The following is a 19,703-nucleotide window of genomic DNA, read 5'->3' as shown; positions in this document are numbered from 1 at the left end:
CCGAGAAAAGCCGAGAACCCTCGGCTATGTGTATCTCGGCTCCGCCCAGTCACTGTGTCCTCGGCGGCGCTCGTTCAGCTGAACGAGCGCCCCCGAGTCCCTCCGAACTCCGCGGCGCCATCTTTAAAAATACAAGCTATGTGAATGTCGGCGGCGATCGCGGCGATCGCTCCGACACATCACAAAATAGCGGGGATCGGCGTATAACACGCACCCACGATTTTCCCCTTATTTTAAGGGGAAAAAAGTGCGTGTTATACGCCGATAAATACGGTATATATATATATATATATATATATATATATATATATATATATATATATATATATATATATATATATATATATATATATATATATATATATATACACACACACACACACACATACATACAAACACACATACATACAAACACACATACACACACACACACACACACACAAAGTAAAAAAAAAAAAATCAGCATAAGGGGTAATACATAGTTACATAGTAGGTGAGGTCGAAGAAAGACACAAGTCTATCAAGTCCAACCTATGTGTGTGATTATATGTCAGTATTACATTGTATATCCCTGTATGTTGTGGTCGTTCAGGTGCTTATCTAAAGCCCCATACACACGATAGGACTTTGTACAAACTTTCCCTTGGATTTTTGTACAAAGGGCGTTGGCCAGAAGCTTGTCTTGCATACAGACGACAGGACTTTTCCAGCCAACTTTCACCAAATCACATGGTTTTTCAGCTCTTTACCACCACCCTTTGGTCAACTTCTGTATTGTTGTCTGATATTGTGTCAATCTCACCACTTTTATTGGCGAGATTGACACCTTGCGAGCCGGGTTCACACTGATCCGATTTGGATTCCCGCCAATGCCAGTCCCTGTTTGGTATGAATCTTGAGGGGGAACTCCACGTCAAATTTTAAATAAAAAACCGGCATGGGTTCCCCTCCAGGGGCATATCAGGCCCTTAGATCTGGTATGGATCTTAAGGGGAACCCCCTACGCCAAAAAAACAGCGTGGGGGTCCCCCCAAAATCCATACCAGACCCTTATCCAAGCACGCAGCCCGGCTGGTCAGGAAAGGGGGTGGGTACGAGAGAGCGCCCCCCCCCCCCCGAGCCGTACCAGGCCGCATGCCCTCAACATGGGGGGGTGGGTGCTTTGGGGGAGAGGGCGCCCTGCGGCCCCCCCACCCCAAAGCACCTTGTCCCCCTGTTGATGAGGACAAGGGCCTCTTCCTGACAACCCTGGCCGTTGGTTGTCGGGGTCTGCGGGCGTGGGGGCTTATCGGAATCCGGGAGCCCCCTTTAATAAGGGGGCCCTCAGATCCCGGCCCCCCACCCAATGTGAATGAGTATGGGGTACATGGTACCCCTACCCATTCACCTAGGGAAAAAAAGTGTCAATGAAAAAAAAACACACTACACAGGTTTTAAAAGTAATTTATTAGGCAGCTCCAGGGGTCTTCTTCCGACTTCGGGGTTCTCTCAGACCTCTTCTCCCTCTCTCCGGTGTAGTCTCCGTGCTCTCTGGTTCTTCTCCGTTGCCTTCTTCCTTCTGCCGGGCTCCTCCGCTATTTTCTGCTCTTTTGCCGCTCTTTTGCTAGCGGAGGAGCTCTGACATCTGGATCGTCTTCTTTCCTCTTCTCTTCCAGAGATGTTGACAGGACACTCTCTCCGGCTGTAATGCTGGCTGTGCGCTCTACTATGACTTATATAGGCGGTGACCCCGCCCCCCTATGACATCACAGTCCCGGGGCATGCTGGGACTGTGAGGTCATAAGGGGGCGTGGTCATATGATCACCGCCTATATAAGTCATAGCAGAGCGCACAGCCAGCATTACAGCCGGAGAGAGTGTCCTGTCAACAAAAGTAATAAATTACTTTTAAAACCTGTGTAGTGTGTTTTTTCTTATTGACACTTTTTTTCCCTAGGTGAACGGGTAGGGGTACCATATACCCCATACTCATTCACATTGGGTGGGGGCCGGGATCTGGGGGCCCCCTTATTAAAGGGGGCTCCCGGATTCCAATAAGCCCCCCGTCCGCAGAACCCGACAACCACTGGCCAGGGTTGTTGGGAAGAGGCCCGTGTCCTCATCGACATGAGGACAAGGTGCTTTGGGGTGGGGGGGCTGCAGGGCGCCCCCTCCCCCAAAGCACCCACCCCCCATGTTGAGGGAATGCGGCCTGGTACGGCTCAGGAAGGGGGGGGGGGCGCTCGCTCGTCCCCACCCCCTTTCCTGACCAGCCGGGCTGCGTGTTTGGATAAGGGTCTGGTATGGATTTTGGGGGGGGGCCCACGCTGTTTTTTCAGCGTAAGGGGTTCTCCTTAAAATCCATACCAGACCTAAGGGCCTGGTATGCCCCCAGAGGGGAATTCCCTCTTGCGCTCGCCGCAATAGGAAAAATAGGATTTTTTAAAACAGCTTACCTGTAAAATCCTTTTCTTTCGAAGGACATCACGGGACACAGAGCCACAGTAATTACTGATGGGTTATATAGGGTATCACTGGTGATTGGACACTGGCACACCCTATCAGGAAGTTCAACCCCCTATATAATCCCTCCCCTTGCAGGGATACCTCAGTTTTGTAGCCAAGCAATATAGTGTATTAGAAGAGGGGCGGGACCTCTGTGTCCCGTGATGTCCTTCGAAAGAAAAGGATTTTACAGGTAAGCTGTTTTAAAAAATCCTATTTTCTTTCTCGAACATCACGGGACACAGAGCCACAGTAATTACTGATGGGATGTCCCAGAGCAATGCTACCTGAGGGGGGGGGAACCACGACCAAGTAGGGTGCAATCAGACCTGAGGACCCTGTACCGCTGCCTGCAGCACACTACGCCCAAAGGCGATATCCTCATGCCTTCTCACATCCACCTGATAGAATCTGGTGAATGTATGAACTGAAGACCAGGTTGCGGCCTTGCAGATTTGAGCCATAGAGGCCCGGTGATGCACTGCCCAAGAAGCACCAATAGCCCTTGTGGAATGTGCCCTGATCTGAAACGGAGGAATCTTCTGTTACAAACCGTGAGATTGAATGATCAATTGTCGAATCCATTTAGAAATGGTAGCTTTTGACGCTGCCTGTCCTCTATTGGGACCTTCTGGCAGCACAAACAAAAAATCAGTCTTGCGGATCTGAGCAGTTGCCCTGAGATAGGCCTTAACTGCTCTTACTACATCCAATGAATGTAGAGATCTCTCTTCCGGAGAACAGGGATCTGGAAAAAAGGAAGGCAGAACAATGTCTTGGTTTAAATGAAAATCAGAAACCACCTTCGGTAAAAAACTAGGATGAGGGCGCAGTACCACTCTATCCTTGTGTATAATCAAATAAGGCTCCTTACAGGAAAGGGCTGCTAATTCTGAAACTCTTCTAGCAGAAGAGATGGCCACCAGAAAAATTAACTTCCTTGTCAACAAGACCAAAGGAATCTGACTTATTGGTTCAAAAGACTGTTTCTGTAACACAGCCAGGACCAAGTTCAAGTCTCAGGGGTTTAGGGGCGCTTTAACCGGAGGATTAAGACGCATCAACCCCTGTATAAAGTTTCGGACCAAAGAATGCGAAGCAAGTGGCCGTTTAAATAATACCGATAAAGCCGAGACCTGGCCCTTGATGGTACTCAAGGCCAGCTTCATCTCTAATCCTAACTGTAGAAAATCAAGAATTCTACCTATGACATATTTCCTGGGATGCCAACCTCTGGATTCACGCCAGGATACATAAGCTTTCCAGACTCTATGATAAATCATTCTGGAAGCTGGCTTCCTTGCATTAATCAAGGTAGATATGACAGGATCTGAAAGCCCGCGACTCTTCAGAACGTGGGTCTCAATAGCCAAACCATCAAATTTAGCGTTTGTAAGGCAGGATGGAACACTGGACCTTGAGATAACAGGTCTGGGCGTACCGGTAGGGTCCACGGGGAACCCACCGTCATCCTTACTATTTCTGCATACCAAGTCCTTCTGGGCCAAGCGGGGGCCACTAGAAGTACCGACTTCCTTTCCTGCCTGATCCTGCGAAGGAGTCGTGGCAGTAGCAGAATAGGCGGGAATGCGTAAATCAGTGAGAACTGATGCCACGGAATCACCAACGCATCCGTCCCACATGCAAGAGGATCCCTCGTCCTTGCCACAAATCTGTCTATCTTTTTGTTGAATCGGGATGCAAAGAGATCTACATCTGGGACCCCCCATCTTTGGCATATGGCCCAAAAGACGTCGGGGTGTAGAGACCATTCCCCTGGGAGTAACTGCTGGCGACTTAGATAGTCCGCCTGCCAGTTCTCTATCCCTGGAATAAAAACTGCCGATATACATGGCACATGCCTCTCTGCCCAGACTAAGATCTGGTTCACCTCCTTTTGAGCAGCTCAGCTCCGGGTGCCTCCCTGATGATTGACATAAGCCACTGCTGTGGCATTGTCGGACTGGATCCTGACCGGGCAGCCCTGTAACCTGATAGTCCAGGCTTTTAGGGCTAGATATACCACCCGGATCTCCAGAATGTTGATGGGTAAGGTCCGCTCTGTCTCGGACCATATCCCCTGAACCGCAGACTGTTCCAGAACTGCTCCCCAACCGGACAGACTGGCATCTGTTGTTACCACCGTTCAGGTAACCGGTAGAAAGGATTTCCCCTTCTGCAGGTTTTCGGGTATGAGCCACCAATTGAGGCTCTGAAGCACCTCATGCGACAGGTACATCGGAGAGTCTAATGCCTGAACCTTCTTGTTCCAGGTTGATAGAATACTGTGTTGCAGCATTCTTGAATGAAACTGAGCATAGGGAACTGCTTCAAATGAAGACACCATCTTCCCTAGCAGCCTCATAAAAAGGCGGACAGAAGGACCCTTCTTGGTCCTGACTGCCAGAATCAGCTCCCTTAAAGCAGCGATCTTTGCCTGAGGTAGAAATACTTTCTCCTGGCTTGTATCTATGATCAGACCTAAATACTCCAGTCTTTTTACTGGTTTTAGGAAAGATTTTTCTAGGTTGAGGATCCAACCTAGGTGTTCCAGATACTTGACTGTGGATCTCAAGTTCCCCTTCAAGGAGGCTACCGACCGGTCTATCAATAGCAGGTCGTCTAGGTATGCTATGACAGCTATACCCTGAGCCCTTAGTCTGGCCAGAGGAGGGGCCAAGACCTTTGTGAACACCCGAGGTGCAGTGGCTATCCCAAAAGGCAGAGCCACAAACTGGAAATAGTGCCCTCCTACCTCGAAGCGCAGAAACTTCTGATGAGCAGGAAAAATGGGCACATGCAGATATGCATCTCTGATGTCTATCGATGCCAGAAATTCTCCTCCCTGCAGGGTAGAGACTACTGTCCGGACTGATTCCATGCGGAAGGACTGAATCCTTAGGAATCGGTTCAGATCCCTTAAATCCAGAATGGGTCTGACATCCCCATTTGGTTTTTGGACCGTAAAAAGGTTGGAATAGAAGCCCAATCCTTGGTCCTTTGCGGGAACCATCATAATGACCTCCTGCGACAAAAGTCGCTCCAACGCTAGAAGGAGCGACTGCTTCTTCTCTGGGTCTCTGGGGACACTTGATCTGAGGAACCGAGGAGAGGGAAATTCCTGAAACTCCAGCTTGTACCCTAAGGTTACCGTGGAGATTACCCAACTGTCCTGGAAATCCTCCTGCCAGAGCCCTGAGAACTGTCGCAGTCTTCCCCCCACTCGAGTGAGCGGGGGCGACCCCTCATGCCGAGGTCTTAGTGTTTTGCCTAGTAGGCTTCTTCCCCCAGGACTTCTTCTGTCCCTAAGGTTGACTTTTGTCTCTGGACCCAGATGGAGGCGGCCGTCGAGACTGCCTGGAGGCTGAAGCCCCCGGCGCTGGGGAAAGAGTCCGTTTGAAAGAGGGACGCTTACTCTTCTTCTTAACAGGTAAGAGAGTGCTTTTCCCACAAGAGATTCTCTTGATATAGTTATCCAAGTCCTCTCCAAACAACCTTTCACCACGAAATGGAAACCCCGCCAGGAGCTTCTTTCATGGTGCTTCGGCTGACCAATTTTTCAACCATAGGATTCTACGTATATGCACCAACCCCAGTGAAAGACGGGAGGTTTGCACAATAGAATCTCTAATGGCGTCAACCACAAAGCATAAGGCCGCTGGAAGGTTAGCCAACCCCTGGGCCTGCTGTTCAGGTAATACTTTGATGACCTGCTTAACATGGTCTTTTAAGTATTGACAGACTCCAATCGCTGCTACTGCAGGTTGAGCCACTGAACCTGCTAAGGAAAAAACATCCTTCAATAGGGTTTCCTTCTCTTTATCTACAGGATCCCTGAGCATCTGAGCATTGTCTACAGGGACAGGTCAGACTATTATTTACGGAGGAAATGGCGGCATCAATGGCCGGTATTCCCCACATTTTAATAAACTTTTCTTCCATCGGATAAAGTGTTGAAAACTTTCTCGACTGGAAAAAAACGTTTGTCTGGGTGATCCCACTCAGAATAAATCAGCTTTCAAGTAAAATATGCACAGGAAAAGCCTGTGCTGCTTGGAAAGGTTTCAGTGACCCCAAAGCAGAAGAGGATTCTTTAGCAGTTTCAGGTAGGGGCAACTTAAATGTGGAGCGGACCAATCCAGTAAGGATCTGCACTAAGACTTTCTCCTCTTGGAAGTCGCAGAGGGTCCCTCTCCACCTGATTCCTCTGAAGAGGAATCATCTGTCCCATCCCGATCCTCTGAAAGGGATTCGTCTCCTTTATCCCAGAGCTCCTCTTCCTGAGGGTCTTGGGGAACAGAGGAAGGCCTAGTACGTTTTCTTCCACTGAGTGAAGCTGTAATCACGGCCATTAATCTTTCCTCTAAACCATTAATGGTTGAGGAACAAACCTCTTGAGTAATGTATACAGGGGCTGAAGTGCCAGAAGCAGGTGTAGCCCCTGACTCCGACGGCTCTCCCTGGCTAGCTGTCCCTGGCCCTTCAGGGGGGGAGGATGCTGCTGACAGGGGGCCCTCAGAACCTGAACGAGATCCCCTAGTGTCTCTGGTTCTTGGGGTGCTTGAACCTCTTCTACCCATAGTGCACAGCAACAAGGTGTGAGGTATCACAAATGAACACTGACTGCTGAGCAATGTAGTCTGGCTAAAAGACTTGCTACCCAATGCTCAGTCTGGTGTTAATTCAGTAAATGCTGCCTAGGAGAATGCCTGTGTCCCACCTTACATGCAACCGTCAGCTCTGTGTCTCTCCAAAGGCTGTGTGCACCTGTACAGAGTGCCTTAATAGCCTGCAGCTGGCCTGAGTGGGAGTCTAATCACCTGTGCTGACGTCCCGCCCACCCCCCTCTATCGCGCCCCCCCCCCCTCCAATTTTGAAAAAAAACGAGCGCTGGCCGACTCTCCTGAAATACTATGGAGGAAGGCTGGGGAGGGGGAGGAGGGAGAGAGGCTGGAAGTGAAGGGCCTGCCTGACAACAGCAATGGCGAAGATGGCGGCGGGGGCTGCAGTGCCTGAGCGGTATAACCACTGTCTAGACCCCTGTGGCCTCCCCCTAGCTTGGGGGGGGGGGGGGACATTCATACATGAGAAATCCCCCCATCCGGCCGGAGACGCTGTGAAACTTGTGCAGCATGAACACTGAGACAGACAATCCAGCATGACAAGGTTTGTGCTCTTGGCAGCCCCGGTGGTCACAATAGGCATAGCATGCATTTACTTAAAGGAGAAACCTACTAGAATTAGAAAATTCTGTGGAATCTCCTCTTACCTTATCCAGCCGCAGGGTTCAGTTTACACAGACCCAATCTTCACCTCTCACAGTGGGCTCCGTTTGAAAAAACCGTCAGAGACTGGGGCCCCCTATGAATAGGGGGATCCTGCAGTTCTGGGCCTGTAAAGCACCCGGCTAGAAATTAGGCTAGAAAACATTTCTAATATGCGGGGTCCAGCTCTCTAAAAAAGAGAAGCATTACAGGTAAAACCTTGTTTCTTCGGACATGAGGCCCGGGTACCATCCAATTCGGCCTAGAAAGGACACTTTGAATGGATCCGGTCTCCCTGGCTTGCCCCAGTATAGGATATAGGATATTCCCTTTGGAGCTCAGCACAGGACATCTTTACATGTCCATCACCTAAGACACTGGGGTAAAAACTGAGGTATCCCTGCAAGGGGAGGGATTATATAGGGGGTTGAATTTCCTGATAGGGTGTGCCAGTGTCCAATCACCTAGTGATACCCTATATAACCCATTAGTAATTACTGTGGTTCTGTGTCCCGTGATGTTCGAGAAAGAAATGTGTTTTTCCTATTGCAGCCAGCGCAAGATGTACAGTACCCTGTCGCCGAGAACCAGCGCGATGGGTTTGTGCTGGAAACATTCTCGCGGCCGCGTACTGTAGTTTGTACAAAAGTCTGATGCTTTTGTGTACACACGATCGGACTTTGCTCCATCTGACTTTTGTTGCTGGAAAGTTTGTCTGTTCGCACAGCCAACAAAAGTCTGATGGAAACAGAAAAAGTTTGTCCGGTGGAGCGTACACACGGTCGGATGTTGCTCCAAAACAGCTAATTTGCATGTTTGTTGTCAAAAAGTCCGATCGTGTGTACGGGCCTTAATAGTTTCTTGAAACTATCCATGCTCCTCGCTGAGACTACCGCCTGTGGAAGGGAATTCCACATCCTTGCCCCTCTTACAGTAAAGAACCCTCTACATAGTTTAAGGTTAAACCTCTTTTCTTCTCATTTTAATGAGTGGCCACGTGTCTTATTAAACTCCCTTTCGCGAAAAAGTTTTATCCCTATTGTGGGGTCACCAGTATGGTATTTGTATATTACCTCAAATACCCCAAATGTAGGAGGAGATGGACCTTTCAATCATCTATCCATTCTCCATTCATAGAAGCTGTGAATGAATGGAGGAAATGGGTGAAATAGGCAGGCATAGTCAGGCACTCTTGAAGAGTACTTTTTAGAGCTCCCTCAAAAGATTGCTGCTGTGGGAGTGGAGGCATCAGAGAAGGACAATTTCTGCTAAACCAGGACACAGAAGCACAAGGAACACACATTGTAATATCCCTTTCTGCTAAACCAGGACACAGAAAGTGTATTACGGACATAATCACCAGGTGAAAATAAAGGAAAGAAAACGTAAAAAAAAAAAAAAAAAAAAGAAAAAGAAAAAACTAACACAGACGCCACATCTAAAAAGGTAGGTAAGCTGCAATATATTCCTTTTTGGTTGTGGGTTTGGATACATTAATTATTCCAATGTGAAGTTACTTACCCGTGGTTTTACTGGTTTGACAACTGAAATTTCTGTTCCCTCGGCTCGCTGTCTGCTGGAGTCAAATGTTTTTCTTTTTTTAACAGCTGCTTTTTGGCAAATTGGAACATGTTTTTTCTGCAAAACCAAAAAAAAAAACCATTTTTAAAATGTACATGATTTATATACACACACACACTAGTAGAAAAGACTAAACCACGGCATAAGACCTACACACTGTCAGTTTGTGAGCTGCAGTACATTCACATAAAATTAAAGTGTTTGTAAACTATTTTTATTTAAAAAAAAAAAAAAAAAAAAATATTATATATATATATATATATATATATATATATATATATATATATATATATATATATATATATATATATATATATATATATATATATGATAGATATAGATCTATCAATCAAAGAACATGCCTATACTTACCTGTTCTGTGCAATTGTTTTGCACGGAACAGCCCCAATCCTCTCCTTCTGGGGTGCCCCACCGGCACTCTAGGCACCTCTTCATGGACAGACAGCATTACTCGGCCCCGCCCCCCACTCCCGCTGTTATCAGTCTGTCCAATAAGGAGAGAGACATTGGCTGGACCCGCTGCACTCGTGCACGTCACTGGATCTGATCGGGCTCAGGCAAGAAAAAGGGGGGTCTGAGGGGAGCTGCAGCACAGAAGGTCTTTCACCTTAACGCATAGAATGCATTAAGATGAAAAACCTTGAGGCTTTACAACTACTTTACCACTTCAGTCCCGGAAGAATTTACTCCCTTCCTGACCAGAGCACTTTTTGTGATTTGGCACTGTGTCGCTTTAACTGACAATTGCGCGGTCGTGCAACGTTGTACCCAAACAAAATTGATTTCCTTTTTTCTTCACAAATAGAGATTTCTTTTGGTGGTATTTGATCACCTCTGCGGGTTTTATTTTTTGCGCTATAAACAAAAAAAGAGCGTCAGTTTTGGAAAAAAAAGCAATTTTTTTTACTTTTTGCTATAATAAATATCCCCAAAAAATATATAAAAATACTATTTTTTTCCTCAGTTTAGGCCGATATATATTCTTTTACATATTTTTGTAAAAAAAAAAAAAAAAATCGTAATAAGCATATATGGATTGGTTTGTGCAAAAGTTATAGCGTCTACAAAATAGAGGATAGATTTTATGGCATTTTTATTATTAATATTTTTTATTAGTAATGTCGGTGATCTGTTTTTTTTTATCGTGACTGCGACATTATGACGGACACATCGGACACTTTTGACACTATTTTGGGACCATTGTCATTTATACTGATTACTGTGTAAATGACACTGGCAGGGAAGGGGTTAAACACTAGGGGGCGATCAAGGGGTTAAGTATGTCCTAGGGAGTGATGGGCTACCACTGACATGACAGCGATCACTGCTCCCGATGACAGGGAGCAGTAGATCTTTATCTTGTCACTAGGCAGAATGGGGAATACATAGGCATCTCCCCGTTCTGCCGCTCCATGACACGATCGCGGGACACTGGTGGACATAGGGTCCGGTCACGGAGCACGTGGCGGGCACGTGCGGGCCCACAATGCCGCTTCTTAAAAGGGATGTACCTGTACGCCCATTTGGGCAGCTGTGCCATTGTGCCAACGTATATCGTCATGCACTGGTCGGCAAGCGATTGAAGTATAACTAACTAAAAGACAAAACTTTTTTAGTTTTGGATGAGGAGAGAGGGATTAGACCACTTAAAATCTTTATTGCTGCATGTGTCCCTGTTAGAGAGATTCACCCTCTCTATATTTGTCCTATTTACCACTATTACAAAAAAGTGAAAGTAAAAGAAAATCACAATTTTTGGGTTGACATCAGAACACAGAGGGGAAATTTTCCAAAGGGGACACTAGTTCTGATGATTCTGGTGTCACAAAGGGATTTCCTCACTTTGGAGGGTTTCCTCTCACTTTCTGTTTTGGCTACACAATAGGAAGCAGTGGCGGTGCGTCCATAAAGGGCGCAGGAGTTCCGCCCCCTCTCTTCTGCACTGCTCTAATCACCATAGATAGATTCATGCAATGCACATGAATCTATCTATGGTTGCTGCTGACACCTCCTATTCAGGTGCCCGGCCCAAAAATGTGAACAGCGGGCGCAATAAGTGCCAGGCAGCATAAGGGCCAGGCAGCATCTGATGGGGCACATTGGCAGCATCTGATGGGGCACACTGGCGGCATCTGATGGGGCACACTGGAGGCATCTGATGGGGCACACTGGAGGCATCTGATGGGGCACACTGGAGGCAATTGATGGGGCACACTGGAGGCAATTGATGGGGCACTCTGGCAGCATCTGATGGGGCACAGTAGGGGCAATTGATGGGCACACTGGCAGCATCTGATGGGGCACAGTAGCGGCAATTGATGGGCACACTGGCAGAAACTGATGGGCACAGCGGCTGCGTTTGATGGGCACAGCGGCTGCGTTTGATGGGCACAGCGGCAGCGCTGGATGGGCACAGTGGCAGCGCTGGATGGGCACAGTGGCAGCGCTGGATGGGCACAGTGGCAGCGCTGGATGGGCACAGTGGCTCGTTTGATGGGCACAGTGGCTGCGTTTGATGGGCACAGTAGCTGCAATTGATTTTTTTTTTCTTAGTTTGTTTGCACCCCCCCCAAAAAAATTTTGAGCACCAGCCGCCACTGATAGGAAGTGAAGGGAAATCTCCCCTATGGGACACAGATGGTAAAGAAATCTGACAGCGTTTATAGCCCCTCCCTTACTCTACCAAAAAGTGCAGAAAAAAATGATGTTGCCTTTAGTAACACTTTGAGTTTTAATGAACTAGACTATTTCAGAAAAAAAAAAAAACTTTGTTCAAATGATATTTGATATTAAACCTATGTATAAAAAACCATAAAGAAGCCTGCAGATGTTGCATGTTAACGAGGCTGCTGAGAGCTGGAGGTACCCATCATGATGCAGGAAATGTCCAACCACTTTATGTCATTAATAATACAGGACTGTCAGAAAAAGTAACTTGCACTCACACAATGACCAACTTGAATGGGGTCACTGGTTTTCACATACCATTGAATAAATGGCTTGGACTGAAATCTGTGCAACTACATTGAAGTATAGTTTAGTACGGTTATCAATTAAATAACCCCCTACCAGCAACCTTAGAAGGTCCTGTCCCTGCTCCTTTGAGGGGATACAAATAGGGAGAGGGAGTCATTTAAAAGTACAGTTATCCTTTAACTTACCAAATGCAGACTTAAATTCCATTTCTGGGCATGTCTTTTTCACCCCAAACTCTCTTCATATCCCTCCATCCTTTCTAAACAAAAGTTTACTGTTCTTCAGACTTTAAAGAGGCCACACTGTGGCCAGTGTGAGTAGAAAAAGCCCTGGCATTAATGGGAGTAAACAATGCCCTGTCATTGGTTTTACTAAGAAGAATAGTGCCCCCATTGTTGGTATCAGGGAAGGAATAGTGCCCCATTGTGGGTGTCAGTGGGAGAAGCAATGTCCCAATGTTGGTGTCATGAAGTATGCCTCACTGTTCATTTTTGTGAGAGGAATAGTGCCCAAAGGGGTGAATAAAGGCAAGCTAAGAGCCGCATCCAGCCCCGAGCCGCAGTTTTGAGACCACTGCTCTACAGCAACCTTTCTCAACCTATGTACCTTTGAGCAGTGGTTCCCAACCATTGAGCCATGGCCTCCCCTCTCCCAGGACTTCAAGCAGCAACAGAGCCCTTAACATCCTACAATACCTCCCAGCTCCCATAGTGACCCACAGTGCCCTCACGCTCCCCTGAGAGCCCTAAGCTTCCACAGTGCCCTCCAACCCACCACAATGCTCCCCAGCCCCCTTCAGAAACCTCATCCCCTACAGGGCCACCAAGCCTACTGAAGAGTCCCCTAACCCACTTGTCTTTAAAAAAAAAGGTTGAGAACCACTGCTCTAGCAAAACCCTTGAAATAATATTTAGGCTCCAGGAAATCATGTATTACATCTACAGCACATGATACACAAACATGATCAGTAATTTGTAGACAGTTTTAAATAAAAGAAAGAAAAGGGGGGATCATGTTACAACCTTCTCTTGTTATACAAGACAATAATCTTATATATATTATATATAATATAAAAGAGAATAATAGTAATATTAGGTAGCCATTAAGGAAACACATAATGAAAACTGTAGTGTCCTCTTACACTGGTGGTCAGAAGAGAACTGTCCCCCTACACTGGCGGTCAGTAAAGAAGTGATCCCTAAATTTGCAGTCAGTGAACTAGTAACTGCCTACATTGTTACATAGTACATAGTAGGTGAGGCTGAAAAAAGACAAGTCCATCAAGTCCAACCTATGTGTGTGATTATGTGTCAGTATTACCCTATATATATCCCTGTATGTTGTGGTCGTTCAGGCGCTTATCTAATAGTTTTTTGAAACTATCGATGCTCCCCGCTGAGACCAATGCCTGTGGCTCTTGCAGTAAAAAACCCTCTACATAGTCTATGGTTAAAGCTCCTTTCATCTTATTTTAATGAGTGCCCACGAGTCTTGTTAAACTTCCTTCCGCGAAAAAGTTTTATCCCTATTGTGGGGTCACCAGTACGGTATCTATAAATTGAAATCATATCCCCTCTCAAGCGTCTCTTCTCCAGAGAGAATAAGTTCAGTGCTCATAACCTTTCTTCATAACTAAGATCCTCCAGACCCTTTATTAGTTTTGTTGCCCTTCTTTGTACTCGTTCCATTTCCAGTACATCCTTCCTGAGGACTGGTGCCCAGATTATTATTACTACTATACAGGAATTATATAGCGCCAACAGCTTGCACAGCACTTTACAGCATGAGGACACACCGTACATTTACAATACAATTCAATACAGGAGGAATCAGAGGGCCCTGCCTGTTAGATATATGCCCTTTTAGATTGTAAGGTCTATCTGTCACTAAGAGTTAAAGAGTCACTAAACCCACGTCATAAAAACTATCAACAAATGCTGTATTACATGTTGGTCATCCTCACTCAGTCACTATGAGATTTGTTTTCCATCTCCACCTTCTGTTTGAGTCTCTAATTCAGCTAGGGATTTTGCAGCTGTAGTGACAACTCTACACATGCTCAGTTTTCAGTGAGTTTCTATGCTCTTCCTCCTCCTCCTCCCCTATCACATCTGAGCAACCCATGTGACTATGGAGTCACACATGTGGGTGTATACACAGTGGTAAATGAACAGACCCCCCTCCTTCTCAATGCCCACTAACCAGCTAAACACAATTCCACACCATGTTATTTCCACAAAATAATAAAGCTTTTATTTCAAATATATAATTGCATGACAATTTAAAACAGTTTATTGATATTATTTATTTTTACTCTGGGTTCCAAAGGCCATCAGCAGATACCAGCAGCAGAGGACTAGAAGCTCCTCCTGCTTGTGTTTCCCTGCAGACAGGGATTTTTTTTTTATTATTATTAAAATAATTACATTGTCCCTTTTATTTCTGTATATGGATGATGGCAATGTAAATTAAACAGTGTGCGTTTAGTATCACTTTAATTTTAAAGAGGATTCCCAGGTTGTTGAAATCCCTCCTCTTGCTGCAGAAATCTTTAGTAACAGGGACTGGTCCCTTTCCTACAATATCCTTGTAAAAAAGAGCACAACATACTGTATATCCAATGGTGCAAATGTAATGTAAATGCAAAGGCACTACTTTGCTGAAGTGACCATACAGTTATAGCAGATTTCACCAGCAGGTGGCGATGCAAGAGTATCATAAACCTGCAGCTCTAATATTACTATTATTTTTTTTTTTAAGGAGAATAATCAAAACTCCTACCCTTACACACAGGTGGACTCCATTTACTAATTAGGTATTTCTGAAGGTAATTGGTTCTACTAGATTTTAGTTAGGGGTATCAGAGTAAAGGGGGCTGAATATAAATGAACACCACACTTTTCAGATATTTATTTGTAAAAAATATTGAAAAACATTTATCATTTGTCTTCCACTACACAATTATGTGCCACTGTGTGTTGGGCTATCACATAAAAATTCCAATAAAATACATTTACATGTTTGATTGTAACATGACAAAATGTGGAAAATTTCAAGGGGTATGAAAACTTTTTCAAGGCACTGTATGTGTCTATCGGATTAATAGTTATTTAGAATAAATGTCCAAAATACATTAATGTAAAATATCTTTAAAATGTATATGGATTCTAATAATCATATATTTTTAGCAAACGAAAAATAGGATGGATGATTTTATCATCTAGTTATTATAGAGAAATATCACACTGGGTCCAACAGAGACCTTAGGTAACCAAAATAGATACCGTATAAAAGGTTAGAATAGAGAGAAAAAGATAAGGAAGAAGGTTAAAGATATCAACGCAATATGTACCGACTGTGTTAATTTTTAAGCAATACTCAAGTGGGAATATCTCTAGAACTATCAATCTAATATTTAATCCACGGATTCCAGGATTTCTCAAATAATGGAATCTTGTCATTCAATATACAGTAGCTGAGAGATGTTCATTGACCATAATCCAGGATAATTTAGCCTTTAGGATGTCAAAAGGTATAGTTGTTGTTTTCCAGGATTTGGCTATAGTATATTTAGCTGCTACAAATATAAAAGTTATCAATCTTCTTGAGTGTTTTGGGACCTTCTCCATTTGACTGCATAATAATGCTTATTTTGGGACTTGTTTAAATCACTACCAACGAGGGAATAGATTAGAGCATTAACACCATTTCAAAAGTGTTTCACTGTAGGGCATAGGAACCAATGACTTGTATATGCCATTTTTATTTATGTGCTATTTTTTCCCATGAAAGTGGAGTTACCATTTTAGACCCCTTTCACAATGGGGCGGGGGTGTGTTATCGGTAAAGCGCCACTAGTTTTAGCAGCGCTTTTTTTTTTTTTTTTTTTTTATTGCCACGTCAGTCAACTTTAACCAGAGACTGCTTACAGATTGGTATTCATATACGTCTCTTATCTAGTCACATCATTGTGGCCTTCCGTAATTATCCCACTTTTTTTTTTTTTTTTTCCCCCCTTCCCCCACCCCCATCCCCCCTTAAATAAGATGACATACTACAGTTTGCATTTGATATCTATAGTCCCGAACTACGGGACTTGTAACCTGCAACTTATACCGCAGGGCCTGTTGGCCGCATTACCTAACATTGACATTATACGTGTTTATATATTCTACTTTTTTTACTCTTAACTAATCCTCCCCCCCCCTATAACCCTCCCTTGTTAACCCCCCATAGTACCCGAGCACACCTGATGGACAACAACAGATCTGAGCACCGTGCTCTCCTATCACTAAATTGCACCCAGCATAGCTATGTCTCACCCCTAAAGACACAAACTCTCTCAGCGCGCAAATAGCACTGCTTGCGGACACGGCATTGCTTGGACCCACGGATTCCACAACCTTACAAACTTGTTATAATTGCCGGCCCTGGTATAAAACGTCCTTTCACTCCAGACTGTGGAATTGACAGTTCTAATCCAATCTTCCGAAGTCGGGGGAGTTCTAGATTGCCATAGCTGGGCTATTAATTTCCTAGCCTGGAACAGACATCTGGCTACCGCCACCGCTGTGTACCTGTCTCTCAGCCCTATATCGACTTGACCGAGCACACAGGTCTTAGAATCAAGCACTAAGTTGATTTTGAACGTTATATTTATTTTCCTTAAAATCTCGGACCAGTATCTGACTAGTTTTGGGCACCGCCATATCATGTGGATTAGATCGCCTGTTCTTCTGCATCTGGGGCACTCATCATTAATTCTGCGACCAAACATAAAAAGCTTCCTTGGGGTATAATAAGACCTGTGTAGCAGCATCAGATGGGAAGCCATTTGTGAGGGAGAGACCGACACCTCTGTTCCAAATTCCAGAATCTTTTTCCACTCGGCGTCCGTTATCTCCCCCACATCGGCTGCCCACCTGTCCCTACCCCCAGGAAAGCCTACCTGCATATTTGTTCGCTTTATCAATTGAGTGTATAACTCTGAGATTAGCCCCTTGGAAGTCTCTGATTTAATTATTGAGTGTAGCAGCGAAATCCTACACCATGTGGGGGGTTGCCTATCAAACTGCTTGCTCAAGGCGTGACTAATCTGTAGGTAGGTATAGAATGTACGATTTGGTATCCCGTACTCATACTTCAATTCCTCGAAAGATTTCAAGATATCCCCCTCGTATAACTGTATCAGCCGACTTATCCCGCACCTACCCCACAACCTGTTGCTATCTACAGATAGTAATTCCTGCAAGTTCTTGTTATTCCAGATTGGTGAATATTCTGAAGTTCCTTTATATCCCATTATTCGCTTAGTTGTCTGCCATACTCTAGTGATCATTTTAAGAGTCGGGATCTCTCATTGTAGTGACTCTGCCTCCAGTGCTTCCACCAATGAGCTATGTGGGCAACCCTGCAAAGCAATAAGGGCGCTCTTACTTCCCCTCCATCCGTAGCACATCCGCCCAATTGTTGTAGCTGGGCTGCCAGAAAATAAGTAAAAGGGTGGGGAACTCCCAGTCCCCCCTCGGTGGTAGGACACTGCAGTTTTTGTAGGCCTATCCTAGCCTGCCCTTTTTTCCATATTAATTTCCCAAAAAGAAATTGAATTTTTTGGAACCACTTCTCTCCAATCCAAACTGGGGAGTTGTGGAGCAAATATAGCAGCTGAGGTAGCCAAACCATTTTAATCAGATTAGCCCGACCCGCCACAGACAGGGGGAGTCTGCTCCAAATATCACATTTCTTTTTAAATTTTTGCAGGAGGGGGGCCAGGTTATCCTCAATATACGCGCTGGGATTTCTGGATAGTACAACGCCGAGATACTTCATTTTCTCCGTGACTTTCAATTGGGGCATGCTAGTCGGGATCTGGTTGGCCAATGGATCAACCGGCAGGAGCGACGATTTCTCCCAGTTAATGGTTAACCCTGAGAACTTTCCAAAGTCCTCTACTAGGTGCATGATCTTCTCCAATGAGGAAACCGTGTCCCCAAGGAAAAATAGGACATCATCCGCAAAGAGCGCTATTCGCTCTTCCTCCCCCCTCCTAAGGAATCCCTGCAGTTCAGGTGATGATCTCACCGCTCCCGCTAGTGGCTCCATAGCTAAGACATACAGCAAGGGTGACAGGGGGCACCCCTGTCTCGTTCCTCTTTCGAGGGGAAAGCTTTCCGAATAATCATTGTTTAACTTAAGTCTTGCCCTAGGATTTCTGTAGAGAGTCTTTATCCAGCCAATAAATACGGGGCCAAATCCAAACCTCTCAAGTACCCACCAGAGATATTCCCACTCTAGGCTATCAAAAGCCTTAGCAGTGTCCAAGGACAGTATGGCTCTAGACCCTGCATTCTCGGTCGGCACCTGGACATTCAGGTAGGCCCTTCTGATATTAATACTAGTAGACCGACCAGGGATAAACCCAGATTGATCTGGGTGTACCAGGTTTGCAATGCATTTATTCAATCTAGATGCTAACACCCTTGCGACAATTTTGGCATCTGAACACAACAATGATATCGGTCTGTATGAGGTGACTTCCAGTTGATCTTTCCCCTCTTTTGGAATCATTATTATATCAGCTTCTGACATTGATAAAGGCAGCCGCCCATCCTTGTGCGACTGCTCCAGTACCCTTAAGAGCTCCGGGAGCAGCACTTCCCCATACTTTCTGTAAATCTCCAATGGCAAGCAATCCGGGCCGGGAGATTTCTGAGCTGACATCTCCATGACAGCCGCTTGCAGCTCCCCCAGAGTCAGGGGGGACTCCATCGCACTCCTTTCCCCCTCCGATAAAACAGGCAGATCCACCCCCTCTATAAACCTGTCCATACTACCCCGGTCCGACCCTCGACGTGACCTATACAGGTCTCTATAGAACGCAGAGAAGGTCTCTAGGACCTTGGCGGGATCAGAAGTTATCTCTCCAGCCAGTGTCCTAATCGAGGAAATGGCCGATGGAGATAAATTGGACTTCGTTATAAGTGCAAGCGTCCGGCCTACTTTCTCCCCTTCGCCAAAATAGTTTTGTTTCTGGAAGAGTCTTTTATTCTCTGCTCTTCTGTTAATTACCTCTCTATACTCCTGTTGTCGATTAAGCCAAATCGCCTGTCTTTCAGGAGTTGGATCCGCCACATATTGCGCCTCTGCTTCCATAGCTTCCCTGCTGGCCCTCGCTTCCCATTCCCTTGACTTTTTCTTTATTTTGACAACCTGTTGGTGTAGTAAACCCCTAAGAAATGCTTTTAGGGCATCCCACACTACCCCCTCAGGTGCTGTACCTGAGTTGAATGTTATGAATTCTTTTAATTTGGAGGTTACTTCTTCTGTACAGCTTATCAAGTCCAGCCAGAGTGGTTTTATTGTCCATCTTTTCAGGCC

The 19,703-nt window shown here is 45.5% G+C and overlaps 1 protein-coding gene across 2 annotated transcripts in view; it reads right to left on the bottom strand.

Moving 5' to 3' along the window:
- Positions 1 to 19,703, bottom strand: part of ZC2HC1A (zinc finger C2HC-type containing 1A) — a 177,407-nt gene that overhangs the window by 123,633 nt on the left and 34,071 nt on the right. For both annotated transcript variants that reach the window (XM_073631849.1, XM_073631848.1), the window contains exon 3: positions 9,270 to 9,386. In XM_073631849.1, the coding sequence (XP_073487950.1) occupies positions 9,270 to 9,386 (117 nt within the window). The remainder of the gene's footprint in view (positions 1 to 9,269; positions 9,387 to 19,703) is intronic.

Source organism: Aquarana catesbeiana, linkage group LG05 (assembly GCF_042186555.1).
Source record: "Aquarana catesbeiana isolate 2022-GZ linkage group LG05, ASM4218655v1, whole genome shotgun sequence".
Taxonomy (NCBI): domain Eukaryota; kingdom Metazoa; phylum Chordata; class Amphibia; order Anura; family Ranidae; genus Aquarana; species Aquarana catesbeiana.
The sequence above is the reverse complement of the archived record's forward strand: the minus strand, read 5'-3'. Positions and strand labels throughout refer to the sequence as shown.